Source organism: Bombina bombina, chromosome 4, assembly GCF_027579735.1.
Source record: "Bombina bombina isolate aBomBom1 chromosome 4, aBomBom1.pri, whole genome shotgun sequence".
NCBI classification, from domain to species: Eukaryota; Metazoa; Chordata; class Amphibia; order Anura; family Bombinatoridae; genus Bombina; species Bombina bombina.
Genome location: NC_069502.1, coordinates 931,825,310 through 931,841,380, shown reverse-complemented (window position 1 = coordinate 931,841,380; position 16,071 = coordinate 931,825,310). Strand labels below are relative to the sequence as shown.

Genomic DNA, 16,071 nt, shown 5'->3' with positions numbered 1-16,071 from the left:
TTTCTTTTTACCGACACTATGAGTCCACGGATCATCTAATTGGGAATCAATACCCAAGCTAGAGTACACAATTGATACGGGAGGGACAAGACAGGGAACCTAAAAACGGAAGGCACCATTGCTTGAAGAACCTTTCTCCCAAAGACGGCCTCAGCCGAAGCAAAAAAGTGTCAAACTTGTAGAATTTTGAAAAAGTGTGAAGAGAGGACCAAGTTGCAGCCTTGGAAATCTGTTCCACAGAAGCTTCGTTCTTGAATGCCCATGAGGAAGCAACAGCCCTCGTGTAATGAGCCGTAACACTCTCTGGAGGATGCTGTCCAGCAGTTTCATAGGCAAAACAAATATTTCTCTTCAGCCAAAAGGTAGGCAAAACAAATAATTCTCTTCAGCCAAAAGGAAAGAGAAGTAGCCTTAGCTTTCTGTCCCTTACGTTTTCCCGAGAAAACCACAAACAAAGCAGAATACTGACAAAAGTCCTTAGTCGCCTGTAAGTAAAATTTTAAGGCACGTACCATGTCTAAATTGTGAAGAAGCCGTTCCTTCTGAGAAGAAGTATTAGGACATAAGGAAGGAACAACAATCTCCTGATTAAAAGTCCTGTCAGAAACTACCTTAGGTAGAAATCCTAACTTTGTACTTAAAACTACCTTATCCGAATGAAAAATAAGGTAAGGAGACTCATACTGTAATGCCGAGAGTTCTGACACTCTACGTGCAGAAGAAATGGCAACAAGAAACAAAACTTTCCAAGATAACAACTTAATATCTAAGGAATGCATAGGCTCAAATGGAGCCCCTTGAAGAACCTTAAGAACTAAATTAAGACTCCAGGGAGGAGTAATTGGTTTGAACACAGGCCTGATCCTGACCAAAGCCTGGCAAAAAGATTGCACGTCTGGTACGTCCGCCAGACGCTTGTGTAACAAAAATAAACAAGGCAGATATTTGACCCTTTAGGGAACTAGCTGATAATCCTTTCTCCAAACCCTCTTGGAGAAAAGACAAAATTCTAGGGATCCTAACCCTACTCCAAGAGTAGCCCTTGGATTCACACCAATGGAGATATTTACGCCATATCTTGTAGTAAATCTTCCTAGTTACAGGCTTACGTGCCTGAATCATGGTCTCTATGACCGATTCTGAAAAAGCCCCTCTTGGATAAAATTAAGCGTTCAATCTCCAAGCAGTCAGCTTCATAGAAACTAGATTCGGATGAAGGAAGGGCCTTTGAAGTAGAAGTTCCTTCCTCAACGGAAGTCTCCAAGATGTATGAGATGACATGTCCACCAGATCTGCATACCAAATCCTGCGAGGCCAAGCGGGTGCAATGAGGATCACCAACGCCCTCTCCTGCTTGATTTGAGCAATGACTCGAGGAAGAAGGCGAACGGAGGAAATAGGTATGCTAGACTGAAGGTCCAAGGTACCGCCAAGGAGTCTATCAGTACAGCCTGAGGGTCCCTGGACCTCAATCCATACCTTGGAAGCTTGGCATTCTGACGAGATCCAATTCCGGCTGACCCCATCTGAGAATCAGGCTGGAAAACACTTCCGGGTGGAGTTCCCACTCCCCCAGGTGAAAGGTCTGCCTGCTCAGGAATTCCGCCTACCAGTTGTCCACCCCTGGGATGTGGATCACCGACAAACAACAAGAGTGGGTTTCCGCCCACCGAAGAATTTTGGCTACCTCCTTCATTGCTAAGGAACTCCATGTTCCTCCCTAAAGATTGATGTAAGCCACTGAAGTTATGTTGTCCGACTGGAACCTGATAAACTGGGCCGAGGCTAACTGGGGCCAGGCCAGAAGAGCATTGAGGATCGCTCTCAGCTCCAGAATGTTGATTGGTAGAACAGACTTTGACTGAGTCCAAACTCCCTGAGTCTTTAGGGAGCACCAGACTGCTCCCCATCCCAGAAGGTTGGCGTCTGTTGTCACAATTACCCAAGAGGGTCTGCGAAAGCAGGTTCCCTGGGAGAGATGATCCTGGGACAACCACCATTGAAGAGAATCCCTTGTCTCCTGTTTCAGTAGTATTCGAGGAGACAAATCCGCATAATCTCAGTTCTATTGACTGAGCATGTTTAGCTGCAGAGGTCTGAGATGGAAACAAGCGAAGGGGATGATGTCCATTGCCGCTACCATCAGCCTGACTACCTCCATGCACTGATCCACTGATGGCCAAGGAGTGGACTGAAGCGCTAGACAAGAATCGAAAATCTTTGATTTCCTGACTTCTGTCAGAAAAATCTTCATTGAGACGGAATCTATTATGGTTTCCAAGAAGGTTACTTGGAACTAAGGAGCTCTTTTCCAAATTTATCTTCCAACCGTGAGATCGCAGGAAGGATAACAACATTTCTGTGTGGGACCTTGCTAGTTGAAAGGATGGCGCCTGGACCAGAATGTCGTCCAGATAGGGCGCCACTGCAATGCCCCGTAATAGAAGCACCGCCAACAGAGATCCCAGAATCTTTGAGAAAATTCTGGGAGCTGTGGCAAGACTGAAAGGAAGAGCAACGAATTGAAAGTGTTTGTCTAGTAAGGCAACCCTTAGAAACCTGTGATGGTCCCTGTGAATGGGGACATGCAGGTTACGTGTCCTTTAAATCCAAAGTTGTCATATATTGGCCCTCTTGGACCAAAGGAAGAAAGGAACGAATAGTTTCCATCTTGAAGGACGGTACTCTGAGGAATTTGTTTAGACTCTTGAGATCTAAAATTGGTGTGAAGGTTCCCTCTTTTTTGGGAACCACGAACAGGTTGGAATAAAATCCCAGACCCCGTTCCTGCATCGGAACAGGAACTATCACTCCCGAGGTGGAGAGGTCCCTTACACATTGTAAGAACGCCTCTCTCTTTGTCTGATCTGCAGAAACCTGCCTCTGAGAGGAAAACTTTTGAACTCTAGTTTGTATCCCTGGAACACAATTTCTACTGCCCAGGGATCCTGAACATCTCGAGCCCAAGCCTGGGCGAAAAAGGAAAGTCTGCCCCCTACCAGATCCGGTCCCGGATCGGTTGCATGCCCTTCATGCTGTTTTTGATTCAATAGCAGGCTTCTTGGATTGTTTTCCTTTATTCCAAACCTAGTTGGGCCTCCAGGAGGGTTTGGACTGCTCCTGCTTGGAGGCGGAAACTAAATAACTTCCTTTGAAATTTCAAAAGGAATGAAAATTACTTTAACGTCCATTTTGCTTGTTTCTCTTATCCTGAGGAAGAAGGTGACCCTTTCCTACTGTGATATCAGAGATTATCTCCGTCAAGCCCGGTCCAAACAAGGTCTTCCCCTTGTAAGGAATCACTAGAAGTTTAGACTTAGATGACACATCCGCAAACAAAGGCTTTAACCATAAGGCTCTGCGAGCTAAAACAGCAAAACCTGAAATCTTTGCTCCCAGTTTGATAACCTGTAGGGAAGCATCAGTAATAAAGGAATTAGCCAACTTAAGGGCTTTTATCCTATCTTGAATTTCATCAAGGGGAGTGTCTGTCCTAATAGCATCAGACAACGCATCAAACCAGTATACCGCGCTAGTGACGGTAGCAATGCACACTGCAGGGTGCCATTGTAACCCCTGGTGTACGTACATATTCTTGAGTAACCCCTCCAGTTTTTTATCCATCGTATCCTTAAAGGCACAACTATCCACTATGGGTATAGTAGTTCTCTTGGCCAGAGTGGAAACTGCTCCTTCCACCTTGGGTACTGTTTGCCAAGACTCCTTGATAGAGTCTGCTATGGGAAACATCATTTAAAATATAGGAGAAGGAGAAAAAGGGATACCCGGTCTCTCCCATTACTTCTAAGTAGCTCTATCTGGCACAGGAAAAACCTACACCAAGGAAGGTACATCAAAAAGTTTTTTTAGATTACTGGATTTCTTAGGATTAACTACGACCGTGGTGTCGCAGTCGTCCAATGTAGCTAAAACCTCGAGTAACAGATGGAGGTGTTCTAGCTTAAACCTGAAAGACACAACTTCAGTATCAGCAAGAGGAATTACACTGTCAGAATCTGAAATTTCACCTTCAGATGCTACTAAGGAATCCCCCTCCTCAGGCTTCTGGGAGGGGGCATTCGAAATAGCAACAACTGCGTCAGAAACCTTGCTTACTGAATGTCTATTCTTTCTCTTACTCTTTCCCTGTAACATGGGAAAAGCAGACAACGCATCAGAAACTGTAGAAGACATGAGAGAAGCGATGTCTCGCAACGTAATTCCAGAAGGAGTAAACTTTGGGACGCTTGAGGAGAAAGCTGCGGCATAAATTGAACATTGTCAATAGACTCCTGGGCAACATCCCCCTTGGAACATGTTGGCTCAGAAAAAAGTTTATCCCTATAACTTAAAGTCCTCTCAATACAAGATGAACAAAAAGGGATTGGTGGTTCCACATTAGCATCAAAACACCAGGAACAGGTGACAATATGCAAGGCCTCTTGGTCCATTCTGACTCACAATGGATCAAATTAGCAATAAAAAGTCCAATTTCTAACAAAAAGAAAAATTGACAAAAAAAATGTTACTGTCTCTTTAAAAGTTAAACCGCAACTATTTTACTCTAAACTGCAGAATGAGGTATACAGTTAAATAAATATAAAATAAAGACACCTCTACACCTCAGCTCTATGCTGAGGTGCCTACCTGTCCTTCAACACTGGAGATTATTCCCTTTAGTCTGAACGATCTGGACTCCAGCAAGAGACAATCCTAGTCGTTTTAGTTCCGCTTTTAGACTTGCATGCAACAGTAACCCATGCGCATCTATACAGCCAGAAACTCAGTCACCTCCGCTCCAGAAGAAAAATGGCGAGCAATGCAGAGATTACCGCCTCACTTGGCTCCGCCCATCGTGGGCGTATCTAAATAATCTCCCGGTCGGTATTCTTCAAGTTTAACCGCCGAGAGAAGAGGAAACGCCATAGTTTGTATGCCCTCATTAATAAGCAGCTATCTCAGCCCCAGAGCATGCGTATGCTGTCAAAAGTCCTCTCCAGTAAGGAGAGATAAAATGTCCCTTGTGAAATAAAGTGCTTGGTATTAAAAAGGCCCCTTTCTTTCCTCATACTCTGAAAATAAAATGCCCACTTTTTCTGAGTGACTTGCTCCAGAAATAATTAAAGTCAGCACTTACCTCACAAATCTGCCCGACAGCAGGGCAGCTCACCAAGCTTGAGAGGTCCTCTCCCTCACATAGACCTGTGGAAACAAAAAGGACTGATTATTTCCCCTCAGACTCTCATAATCAGGGCAGCATATTACATCTATGGGAGGCGCAGTGAGAATTATCTCCCACAAGTTCCCTTTGCTCTAAAGTCACCACTGCTCTACTGAAGAGACTGATGTGGACTACGGCTACACACTAGGACAAAACAGCACAATCTTGCACCACTTTAAAAATAATAAACTCTTGATTGAAGAATCTTAAATAACACCTAGTTTTACCACTTCCTAGCACTAAGGTAGGCAAAGAGAATGACTAGGGTGGGAGGGAAGGGAGGTGATATTTAACAGCTTTGCTGTGGTGCTCTTTGCTGCCTCCTGCAGGGCAGGAGTAATATTCCCAATAGTAATTAGATGATCCGTGGACTCGTGTCATTAAAAAGAAATAGGGTGTTCCTGCAGCTTCCTTGAATACAATTAATTCTTAATACAGGGTTTGACAAACCCAGGCACCAGGGAGGCACTGGAACCTTAAAATTAGGTCCTGGCGCCTTCCCACAGAACCCACCACTAGCCACACATAAAATTTAGTTTGGTGGGACTGGATCCTTTCTAGGCCTCACAGCTGTGAAATCCAAATCCAACTTTTATTGGGTTATTGTATAGTGTGGGTGTAATATAACTATGTATGTGTATTATATACTATTTTTTTTCTTCTTCTTGTTATATATTATGTTGTCATTACCTCTATATCTATCTACCTACCTATCTATCTCATAGGGATTGCCAGACGTTTCTGGCTTTTAAATCTATGGGCTGGCTCCTAGATTTTTAACAAAGTTGTTGAGTCCTGTCTTATTAGCTGCCTGAATACATTATCCCTTTTAGGGTCAGTAAATACATGTTTTTATTAAAGGGACACTAAACCCAAAAACTTTCTTTCATGATTCTGATAGAGAATACAATTTTAAACAACATTCCAATTTACTTCTATTATCTAGTTTGCTTAATTTGTTACATTTCCATTGTTGAAGAAATAGCAATGCACATGGGTGAGCCAATCAGACATGTGCAGCCACCAATCAGCAGCTACTGAGCCTATCTAGATATGCTTTTCAGCAAAGAATATCAAGAAAATGAAGCTTATTAGATAATAGAAGTAAATTAGAAAGTTGTTTAAAATGGCATGCATGCTCTTTCTAAAAAAAATTGGGTTTCATGTCCCTTTAAGTACCTTAATAATTGCACAAATAGAGTTTTAGCAATCCTTTTTAAGCATTCCAGAACTCCTGGCACCCTACTCAATATCCCCATCATGGGCTAAGGTTGCAGAAAAAACTATTTGCTGCAATGATTAAGGTACTGTCAATACACAGTATAGTCTTGTCCCTTTAAGTTCATAACATGTATATCAGGGGATCCTACATATACAGCCTACCTGTAAGTCTGACCAAGACTTTTGTAAGCTTCTATAAAGTTTGGTTTTTGCTTCAAAGCTTCCTTAAACGATTCAATAGCTTCCTATATAATAAAATAAATAAAAAAAATAGTAAATAACATTTATTCCAAGCTTTGTAATCACTTTATACTAATTTTAACAGCGTGTTACTATATCCTACAGCAAAAAACAAACAAAAAAAAACACACACCCGAGAAACAAAAGGATATGGAACCCAAATTTTTTTACTTCACAATGCCGTTAGAGCATGCAATTTTAAGCACTTTCTAATTTACTACAATTATACATTTTTTCTTTGTTCTCTTGGTATTTTTATTTGAAAAGTAGGAATGTAAGCAGGAATGTAAGCTTAGGAGTCAGTCCATTTTTGGTTCAGCACCTGGGTAATGCTTGCTGATTGGTGGCTAAATGTAGCCACCAATCAGCGTACGTGACCCAGGGTGCTAAACCAAAAATGGGCAGGCTCCAAAGCTTACATTTACAGTCAGGGCATTTAGAATCACTGTAGAATATTGTGGGTGCATTCCCCACCATTCCAGCCCTTCTTGAGGTAGTGTTACTGGGTAAAAACAAAACAAAAAAAACTGTCCTTTTTTAGTATGCATTACATTTGGAGCTGAATGTTACTTTGAGAACAAACAAATGCCCCTTACCCACTGGGTCTAACTTCACACTACAAAACCCTCTCTCTTCTGGAGTAAAAAAAAAAGTCAAATCTTTTTGCACCATTAGAACGTTTGCTAGTGTTAAAATAAATCACTGGTTGCTTTATGCTAGGGATATATGAGACAGTTATGTTTCTAAAGACAAAATAATTACAAACTCAGTAGATCTCAGTATTAGTTTCATATACAGGTAAGCCCTCAGTTTACGCCGGGGTTAGGTTCCAGGAGGAATGGTTGTAAATGGAAACCGTTGTAAATTGAAACCCAGTTTATAATGTAAGTCAATGGGAAGTGAGGGAGTTAGGTTCCAGGCCCCTCTCAAAATTGTCATAAGTAACACCTAATACATTATTTTTAAAGCTTTGAAATGAAGACTTTAAATGCTAAACAGCATTATAAACCTAATAATATAGATTGTATCATCATCAAACTAAGTTTAATGAACAAAAACATTTGCTAACAGCACCTAATTAAATAATCACACAACAGACTGCATCATCATCAAACTAAGTTTAATGAACAAAAACATTTGCTAACAGCACCTAATTAAATAATCACACAACAGACTGCATCATCATCAAACTAAGTTTAATGAACAAAAACGTTTCTTTACTTGCATTTTTCAGCTGCTAAATCTTGTTGCTCGATAGGTCTGGTCTGCTCTGTGTATACAGATCAATTTCAGTCTGTTGAGTTGCATAACTTTGCTGCAGCTCCACCTACTGGCTATTTTAATTAGTGCACTGCTTTCCAAAGCTTTTCAATAGCAGTCACATGACTGAAAAAAAGGTTGTTATTCTGAAACGGCGCAAATTGAACCGGCGTAAACCGAGGGCCACCTGGTATACTGTATATATTTTTTTCAGCCTGTTAAACACATCTCAGACTGTGAATCAACAAGCAGAGAAAAGTTCTATGAAGGGACAAATTAGAATGAGCGTCCATCTTTCACACAACTTTATTTTTCCTCTAGATGTTGAGCATATGACATAGACAAGTGTTCTAAATGTGTACAGAACTGTCTTTTTACAATGTATGCTATACAGGTAATATTCAATCTCCTGTTCAGTTTGCTCCCTCAGCTTTGTAGTAAAATGTACAGATTGCTTTACTGCCTCTGAGGAGGAAAAACATAATTTATGTAAGAACTTACCTGATAAATTCATTTCTTTCATATTAGCAAGAGTCCATGAGCTAGTGACGTATGGGATATACATTCCTACCAGGAGGGGCAAAGTTTCCCAAACCTTAAAATGCCTATAAATACACCCCTCACCACACCCACAATTCAGTTTAACGAATAGCCAAGAAGTGGGGTGATAAGAAAAAAGTGCGAAAGCATATAAAATAAGGAATTGGAATAATTGTGCTTTATACAAAAAAATCATAACCACCACAAAAAAGGGCGGGCCTCATGGACTCTTGCTAATATGAAAGAAATGAATTTATCAGGTAAGTTCTTACATAAATTATGTTTTCTTTCATGTAATTAGCAAGAGTCCATGAGCTAGTGACGTATGGGATAATGACTACCCAAGATGTGGATCTTTCCACGCAAGAGTCACTAGAGAGGGAGGGATAAAATAAAGACAGCCAATTCCTGCTGAAAATAATCCACACCCAAAATAAAGTTTAATGAAAAACATAAACAGAAGATTCAAACTGAAACCACTGCCTGAAGTACTTTTCTACCAAAAACTGCTTCAGAAGAAGAAAACACATCAAAATGGTAGAATTTAGTAAAAGTATGCAAAGAGGACCAAGTTGCTGCTTTGCAAATCTGATCAACCGAAGCTTCATTCCTAAACGCTCAGGAAGTAGAAACTGACCTAGTAGAATGAGCTGTAATCCTTCGAGGCGGAATTTTACCCGACTCGACATAGGCATGATGAAATAAAGATTTCAACCAAGATGCCAAAGAAATGGCAGAAGCTTTCTGGCCTTTTCTAGAACCGGAAAAGATGACAAATAGACTAGAAGTCTTTCGGAAAGACTTAGTAGCTTCAACATAATAATACAAAGCTCTAACAGCATCCAAGAATGCAATGATTTCTCCTTAGAATTCATAGGATTAGGACACAATGAAGGAACCACAATTTCTCTACTAATGTTGTTAGAATTCACAACCTTAGGTAAAAAATTCAAAAGAAGTTTGCAGCACCGCCTTATCCTGATGAAAAATCAGAAAAGGAGACTCACAAGAAAGAGCAGATAATTCAGAGACTCTTCTGGTAGAAGAGATGGCCAAAAGAAACAAAACTTTCCAAGAAAGTAATTTAATGACCAAAGAATACATGGGTTCAAAAGGAGGAGCTTGAAGAGCCCCCAGAACCAAATTCAAACTCCAAGGAGGAGAAATTGACTTAAAGACAGGTTTTATACGAACCAAAGCTTGTACAAAACAATGAATATCAGGAAGATTAGCAAACTTTCTGTGAAAAAGAACAGAAAGAGCAGAGATTTGTCCATTCAAGGAACTTGCGGACAAACCGTTATCTAAACCATCCTGAAGAAACTGTAAAATTCTCGGTATTCAAAAAGAATGCCAAGAAAAATGATGAGAAAGACACTAAGAAATATGTCTTCCAGACTCTCTAATATATCTCTCTAGATACAGATTTACGAGCCTGTCACATAGTATTAATCACAGAGTCAGAGAAACCTCTTTGACCAAGAATCAAGCGTTCAAACTCCATACCTTAAAATTTAAGGATTTGAGATCCTGATGGAAGAAAGGACCTTGCGACAGAAAGTCTGGTCTTAACGGAAGAGTCCACAGCTGGCAAGAGGCCATCCGGACAAGATCCGCATACCAAAACCTGTGAGGCCATGCTGGAGCTACCAGCAGGACAAACGAGCATTCCTGTAGAATCTTGGAGAATACTTTTGGAAGAAGAACTTGAGGCGGAAAGATATAGGAAGGATGATACTTCCAAGGAAGTGATAATGCATCCACTGCCTCCGCCCGAGGATTCCGGGATCTGGACAGATACCAGGGAAGTTTCTTGTTTAGATGAGAAGCCATCAGATCTATTTCTGGGAGTTCCCACATTTGAACAATCTGAAGAAATACCTCTGGGTGAAGAGACCATTCGCCTGGATGCAACGTTTGGCGACTGAGATAATCCGCTTCCCAATTGTCTATACCTGGGATATGAACCGCAGAGATTAGACAGGAGCTGGATTCCGCCCAAACCAAAATTCGAGATACTTCTTTCATAGCCAGAGGACTGCGAGTCCCTCCTTGATGATTGATGTATGCCACAGTTGTGACATTGTCTATCTGAAAACAAATGAACAACTCTCTCTTCAGAAGAGGCCAAGACTGAAGAGCTCTGAAAATTGCACGGAGTTCCAAATATTGATCGGTAATCTCACCTCCTGAGATTCCCAAACCCCTTGTGCCGTCAGAGACCCCCACACAGCTCCCCAACCTGTAATACTTGCATCTGTTGAGATTATAGTCCAGGTCGGAAGAACAAAGAAGCCCCCTGAACTAAACGATGGTGATCTGTCCACCATGTCAGAGAGTGTCATATAATCGGTTTAAAGATATTAATTGAGATATCTTTGTGTAATCCCTGCACCATTGGTTCAGCATACAGAGCTGAAAAGGTCGCATGTGAAAACGAGCAAAGGAGATCGCATCCGATGCGGCAGTCCTAAGACCTAAAATTTCCATGCATAAGGCTACCAAAGGGAATGATTGTGACTGAAGGTTTTGACAAGCTGATATCAATGTTAAACTTCTCTTGTCTGACAAGGACAGAGTCATAGACACTGAATCTATCTGGAAACCTAAAAAGGTTACCCTTGTCTGAGGAATCAATGAACTTTTTGGTAAATTGATCCTCCAACCATGATCTTGAAGAAACAACACAAGTCGATTCGTATGAGATTCTGCGAAAATGTGAAGACTGAGCAAGTACCAAGATATCGTCCAAATAAGGAAATACCAAAACCCTGTTTTCTGATTACAGACAGAAGGGCACTGAGAACCTTTGAAAAAATTCTTGGAGCTGATGCTAGGCCAAACGGTAGAGCCACAAAACTGGTAATGCTTGTCTAAAAAGAGAATCTCAGAAACTAAAAGTGATCTGGATGAATCGGAATATGCAGATATGTATCCTGTAAATCTATTGTAGACATATAATGCCCTTGCTAAACAAAAGGCAGGATAGTCCTACAGTTACCATCTTGAATGTTGGTATCCTTACATAACGATTCAATATTGATAGATCCGGAACTGGTCTGAAGGAATTGACCTTCTTTGGTACAATGAAGAGATAATAATAATAAAACCCTAGCCCCTGTTCCAGAACTGGAACTGGCATAATTACTCCAGCCAACTCTAGATCTGAAAACACATTTCAGAAATGCTGAGCCTTTGCTGTGTTTACTGGGACACGGGAAAGAAAAAAATCTCTTTGCAGGAGGCCTTAACTTGAAGCCAATTCTGTACCTTTCTGAAACAATGTTCTGAAACCAGAGATTGTGAACGGAATTGATCCAAATTTCTTTGAAGAAAACGTAATCTGCCCCATACCAGCTGAGCTGGAATGAGGGCCGCACCTTCATGGGTACTTAGGAGCTGGCTTTAGGTTTCTATAAGGCTTGGATATATTCCAAACTGGAAATGGTTTCCAAACTGATACCGCTCCTGAGGATGAAGGATCAGGCTTTTGTTCCTTGTTGTGAGGAAAGGAACGAAAACGATTATTAGACCTAAATTTACCTTAGATTTTTTATCCTTTGGTAAAAAAGTTCCCTTCCCTCCAGTAACAGTTGAGATAATAGAATCCAACTGAGAACCGAATAATTTATTACCCTGGAAAGAAAGGGAAAGCAAAGTTGGCTTATAAGACATATCAGCATTCCAAGTTTTAAGCCATAAAGCTTTTCTAGCTAAAATAGCTAGAGACATATACCTGACATCAACTCTAATGATATCAAAAGATGGTATCACAAATAAAATTATTAGCATGTTATAGAATAATAATAATGCTATAAAATTATGATCTGTTACTTGTTGCACTAAAGCTTCTAACCAAAAAGTTGAAGCTGCAGCAACATCCGCTAAAAATATAGCAGGTCTAAGAAGATTACCTGAACATAAGTAAGCTTTTCTTAGAAAGGATTCAATTTTCCTATCTAAAGGATCCTTAAATGAAGTACTATCTGCCGTAGGAATAGTAGTACGTTTAGCAGGAGTAGAGACAGCCCCATTAACCTTAGGGATTTTGTCCCAAAAAACTCTAATCTGTCAGATGGCACAGGATATAATTGCTTAAAACGTTTTAGAAGGAGTAAATGAATTACCCAAATTATTCCATTCCCTGGAAATTACTTCAGAAATAGCATCAGGGAGAGAAAACACTTCTGGAATAACTACAGGAGATTTAAAAACCTTATTTAAACGTTTAGATTTAGTATCAAGAGGACCAGAATCCTCTATTTCTAATGCAATTAATACTTCTTTAAGTAAAGAACGAATAAATTCCATCTTGAACAAATACAAAGATTTATCAGCATCAACCTCTGAGACAGAAACCTCTGAACCAGAAGAACCATTATCAGTATCAGAATGATGATGTTCATTAAAAAATTCATCTGAAAAAAGAGAAGTTTTAAAAGACTTTTATGTATACTAGAAGGAGAAATAACAGACATAGCCTTCTTAATGGATTTAAAAAATAAAATCTCTTATGTTATCAGGAACACTCTGAAAATTAGATGTTGACGGAACAGCAACAGGTAATGTAACAGTACTAAAGGAAATTTTATCTGCATTAATAAGTTTGTCATGACATGCAATACAAACAACAGCTGGAGAAACAGATACCAAAAGTTTATAGCAGATACACTTAGCTTGGTAGCTCCAGCACCGGGCAGCGATTTTCCTGAAGTATCTTCTGACTCAGTTGCAACGTGGAACATCTTGCAATATGTAATAGAAAAAACAACATATAAAGCAAAATTGATCAAATTCCTTAAATGACAGTTTCAGGAATGGGAAAAAAATGCCAGTGAACAAGCTTCTAGCAACCAGAAGCAATAAATAATGAGACTTAAATAATGTGGAGACAAAAATGACGCCCATATTTTTTAGCGCCAAATAAGACGCCCACATTATTTGGCGCCAAAAATGACGCCACATCCGGAACGCCAACACTTTTGACGCAAAAAAAGTCAAAAAATGACGCAACTTCCAGCGACACGTATGACGCCGGAAACATAAAAAAAATTTTGCGCCAAAAAAGTCCGCGCCAAGAATGACGCAATAAAATGAAGCATTTTCAGCCCCCGCGAGCCTAACAGCCCACAGGGAAAAAGTCAAAAAATTTTAAGGTAAGAAAAAATGATTGATTCAAATGCATTATCCCAAATATGAAACGGACTGTCTGAAATAAGGAATGTTGAACATCCTGAGTCAAGGCAAATAAATGTTTGAATACATATATTTAGAACTTTATAAAAAAGTGCCTAACCATAGCTTAGAGTGTCACAGAAAATAAGCTTACTTACTTACCCCAGGACACTCATCTACATGTTGTAGAAAGCCAAACCAGTACTGAAACGAAAATCAGCAGAGGTAATGGTATATATATATAAGAGTATATCGTCGATCTGAAAAGGGAGGTAAGAGATGAATCTCTACGACCGATAACAGAGAACCTATGAAATAGACCCCGTAGAAGGAGATCATTGCATTCAAATAGGCAATACTCTCCTCACATCCCTCTGACATTCACTGCACGCTGAGAGGAAAACCGGGCTCCAACCTGCTGCGGAGCGCATATCAACGTAGAATCTAGCACAATCTTACTTCACCACCTCCACAGGAGGCAAAGTTTGTAAAACTGAATTGTGGGTGTGGTGAGGGGTGTATTTATAGGCATTTTAAGGTTTGGGAAACTTTGCCCCTCCTGGTAGGAATGTATATCCCATACGTCACTAGCTCATGGACTCTTGCTAATTACATGAAAGAAACATTAGTATAGTTGATTCATTTAATGCAGCATTAAAGGAACAAAATAGTCACCATGAAAATGAAGAGTGTTCTTAGATTTTTAAGTGTTTTTACGATATTCTTGCATTAGTTATCATGCTGCACATGTCCCATGCACCCACAAACACAGACTACTCAGAGATAACTAAATTTGCTTCGTACAAGCCATCGACTCTCTGAGCAGGCTTGGTGTTTGGCTGATGCACGGGGGAGACATTTTTACTAAAGAAAATGCATTACAAAAATATACAAAACTGTTCAAAAGGCAATCATGCACATTTTAATTTTGGACTATTTTGCCAATAGACACAGTGTAGTACTTTCAAATATAGATGTGGACAGGATGACATTGCCAAACAGTATCATTTTTTTTTTATCCCCACTTATCATAGGTATAAAAGTACAAAAAAATATATAGTTTGTGCATTTTATTATTGCCCTGTTGCTTTTATATAAATCTGTGTTTAACTCCTGCAAAATAATTAAAAGCATAGTTAAAGCCAGCTCCAGAGAAGCAATGCACTACTGGAAGCTAGCTGAAGTCATCTGATGAGCCAAAATGTATGAAGCCACCAATAACCAGCTAGCTCCCGTAGTGCAGGATAGGAACATAGTTTTAAACAAAGGATGCCAAGAGAGCAACGTAAATTTGATAAGCAGCAACATTGTGAAGCTGCATAGTAATGCAAGAAGGTAGAATGATATACTTTCAAAACCTTTTGCCATTATATCACAATGCTTTGTTGTGCAGCTCTTTACGTTTATTGTTTAAAGTGAAGGTCCATTTTGATGAATTAGTACCCGGTTTTTAATAAACCTATTAAAAACAAGGGCACTTTAATTTATCAAAATTGACATTTCACTGTTTTCTTAAAAAAAAACTTACCTTTTAATCCTGAATGCTGCTCCAGCGATTCCCCCGGCTGTCGGAAGCCTCTGCAGACATCAGAAATGATGAATCAGGATTCCTCCAATCACAGCTTCTCCCCCGGGGGAATCTTGGCCTGATGCAACGCTGTGATTGGAGGAAGCCGGATTTGTAATTTTGGACCCGCGAAGACAGCTTGCGACGGACGGAGGAAGTGCTGGAGCGGCTGCCAGGATTAAAAGGTACGTTTTTAAGAAAACAGTGAAATGTCAATTTTGATGAATTAAAGTGCCCTTGTTTTTAATAGATTTATTAAAAACCGGGCACTAATTCATCAAAATGGACCTTCACTTTAAAAAGATAGATAATCCCTTTATTACCCATTCCCCAGTTTTGCATAACCAACAATGTTATATTAATACACTTTTTACCACTGCGATTACCTTGTATCTAAGCTTCTGCAGACTGCCCCCTCACCTTAGTGCTTTTGACAGACTTGCATTTTAGCCAATCAGTGCTGCCTCATAAATAACTGCACAGGAGTAAGCACAATGTTATCTATGTGACACACTTTGAACTAGTGCTGTCTAGCTGTGAAAAACTTAAAATGCACTGAGATAAGACGGTATTCAACGGCTTAGAAATTAGTTCATGAGCCTACCTGGTTTAGCTTTTTAACAAAGAATACCAAGAGAACAAAGCAAAATGTGATCACCAAAGTAAATTGGAAAAGTTGCTTAAAATATAATGCCCTGTCTGAATCATGCAATTTTAATTTTGACTTTGACTTGACTGACATAATAATGAAAAAAATTACATGCTCTTATTCTTTATTCAGAAATTGTCACTGACCCAATTAGCAGCTGTAGGTTTGAAAACACTGCCGCTTAGGTGATCACTACTT

The 16,071-nt window shown here is 39.9% G+C and overlaps 1 protein-coding gene across 1 annotated transcript in view; it reads right to left on the bottom strand.

Moving 5' to 3' along the window:
• TTC13 (tetratricopeptide repeat domain 13) overlaps positions 1-16,071 on the bottom strand; it is a 259,316-nt gene that overhangs the window by 105,744 nt on the left and 137,501 nt on the right. The window contains 1 exon segment of the mRNA XM_053711897.1: positions 6,605-6,687. Coding sequence (XP_053567872.1) covers positions 6,605-6,687 — 83 coding nt within the window.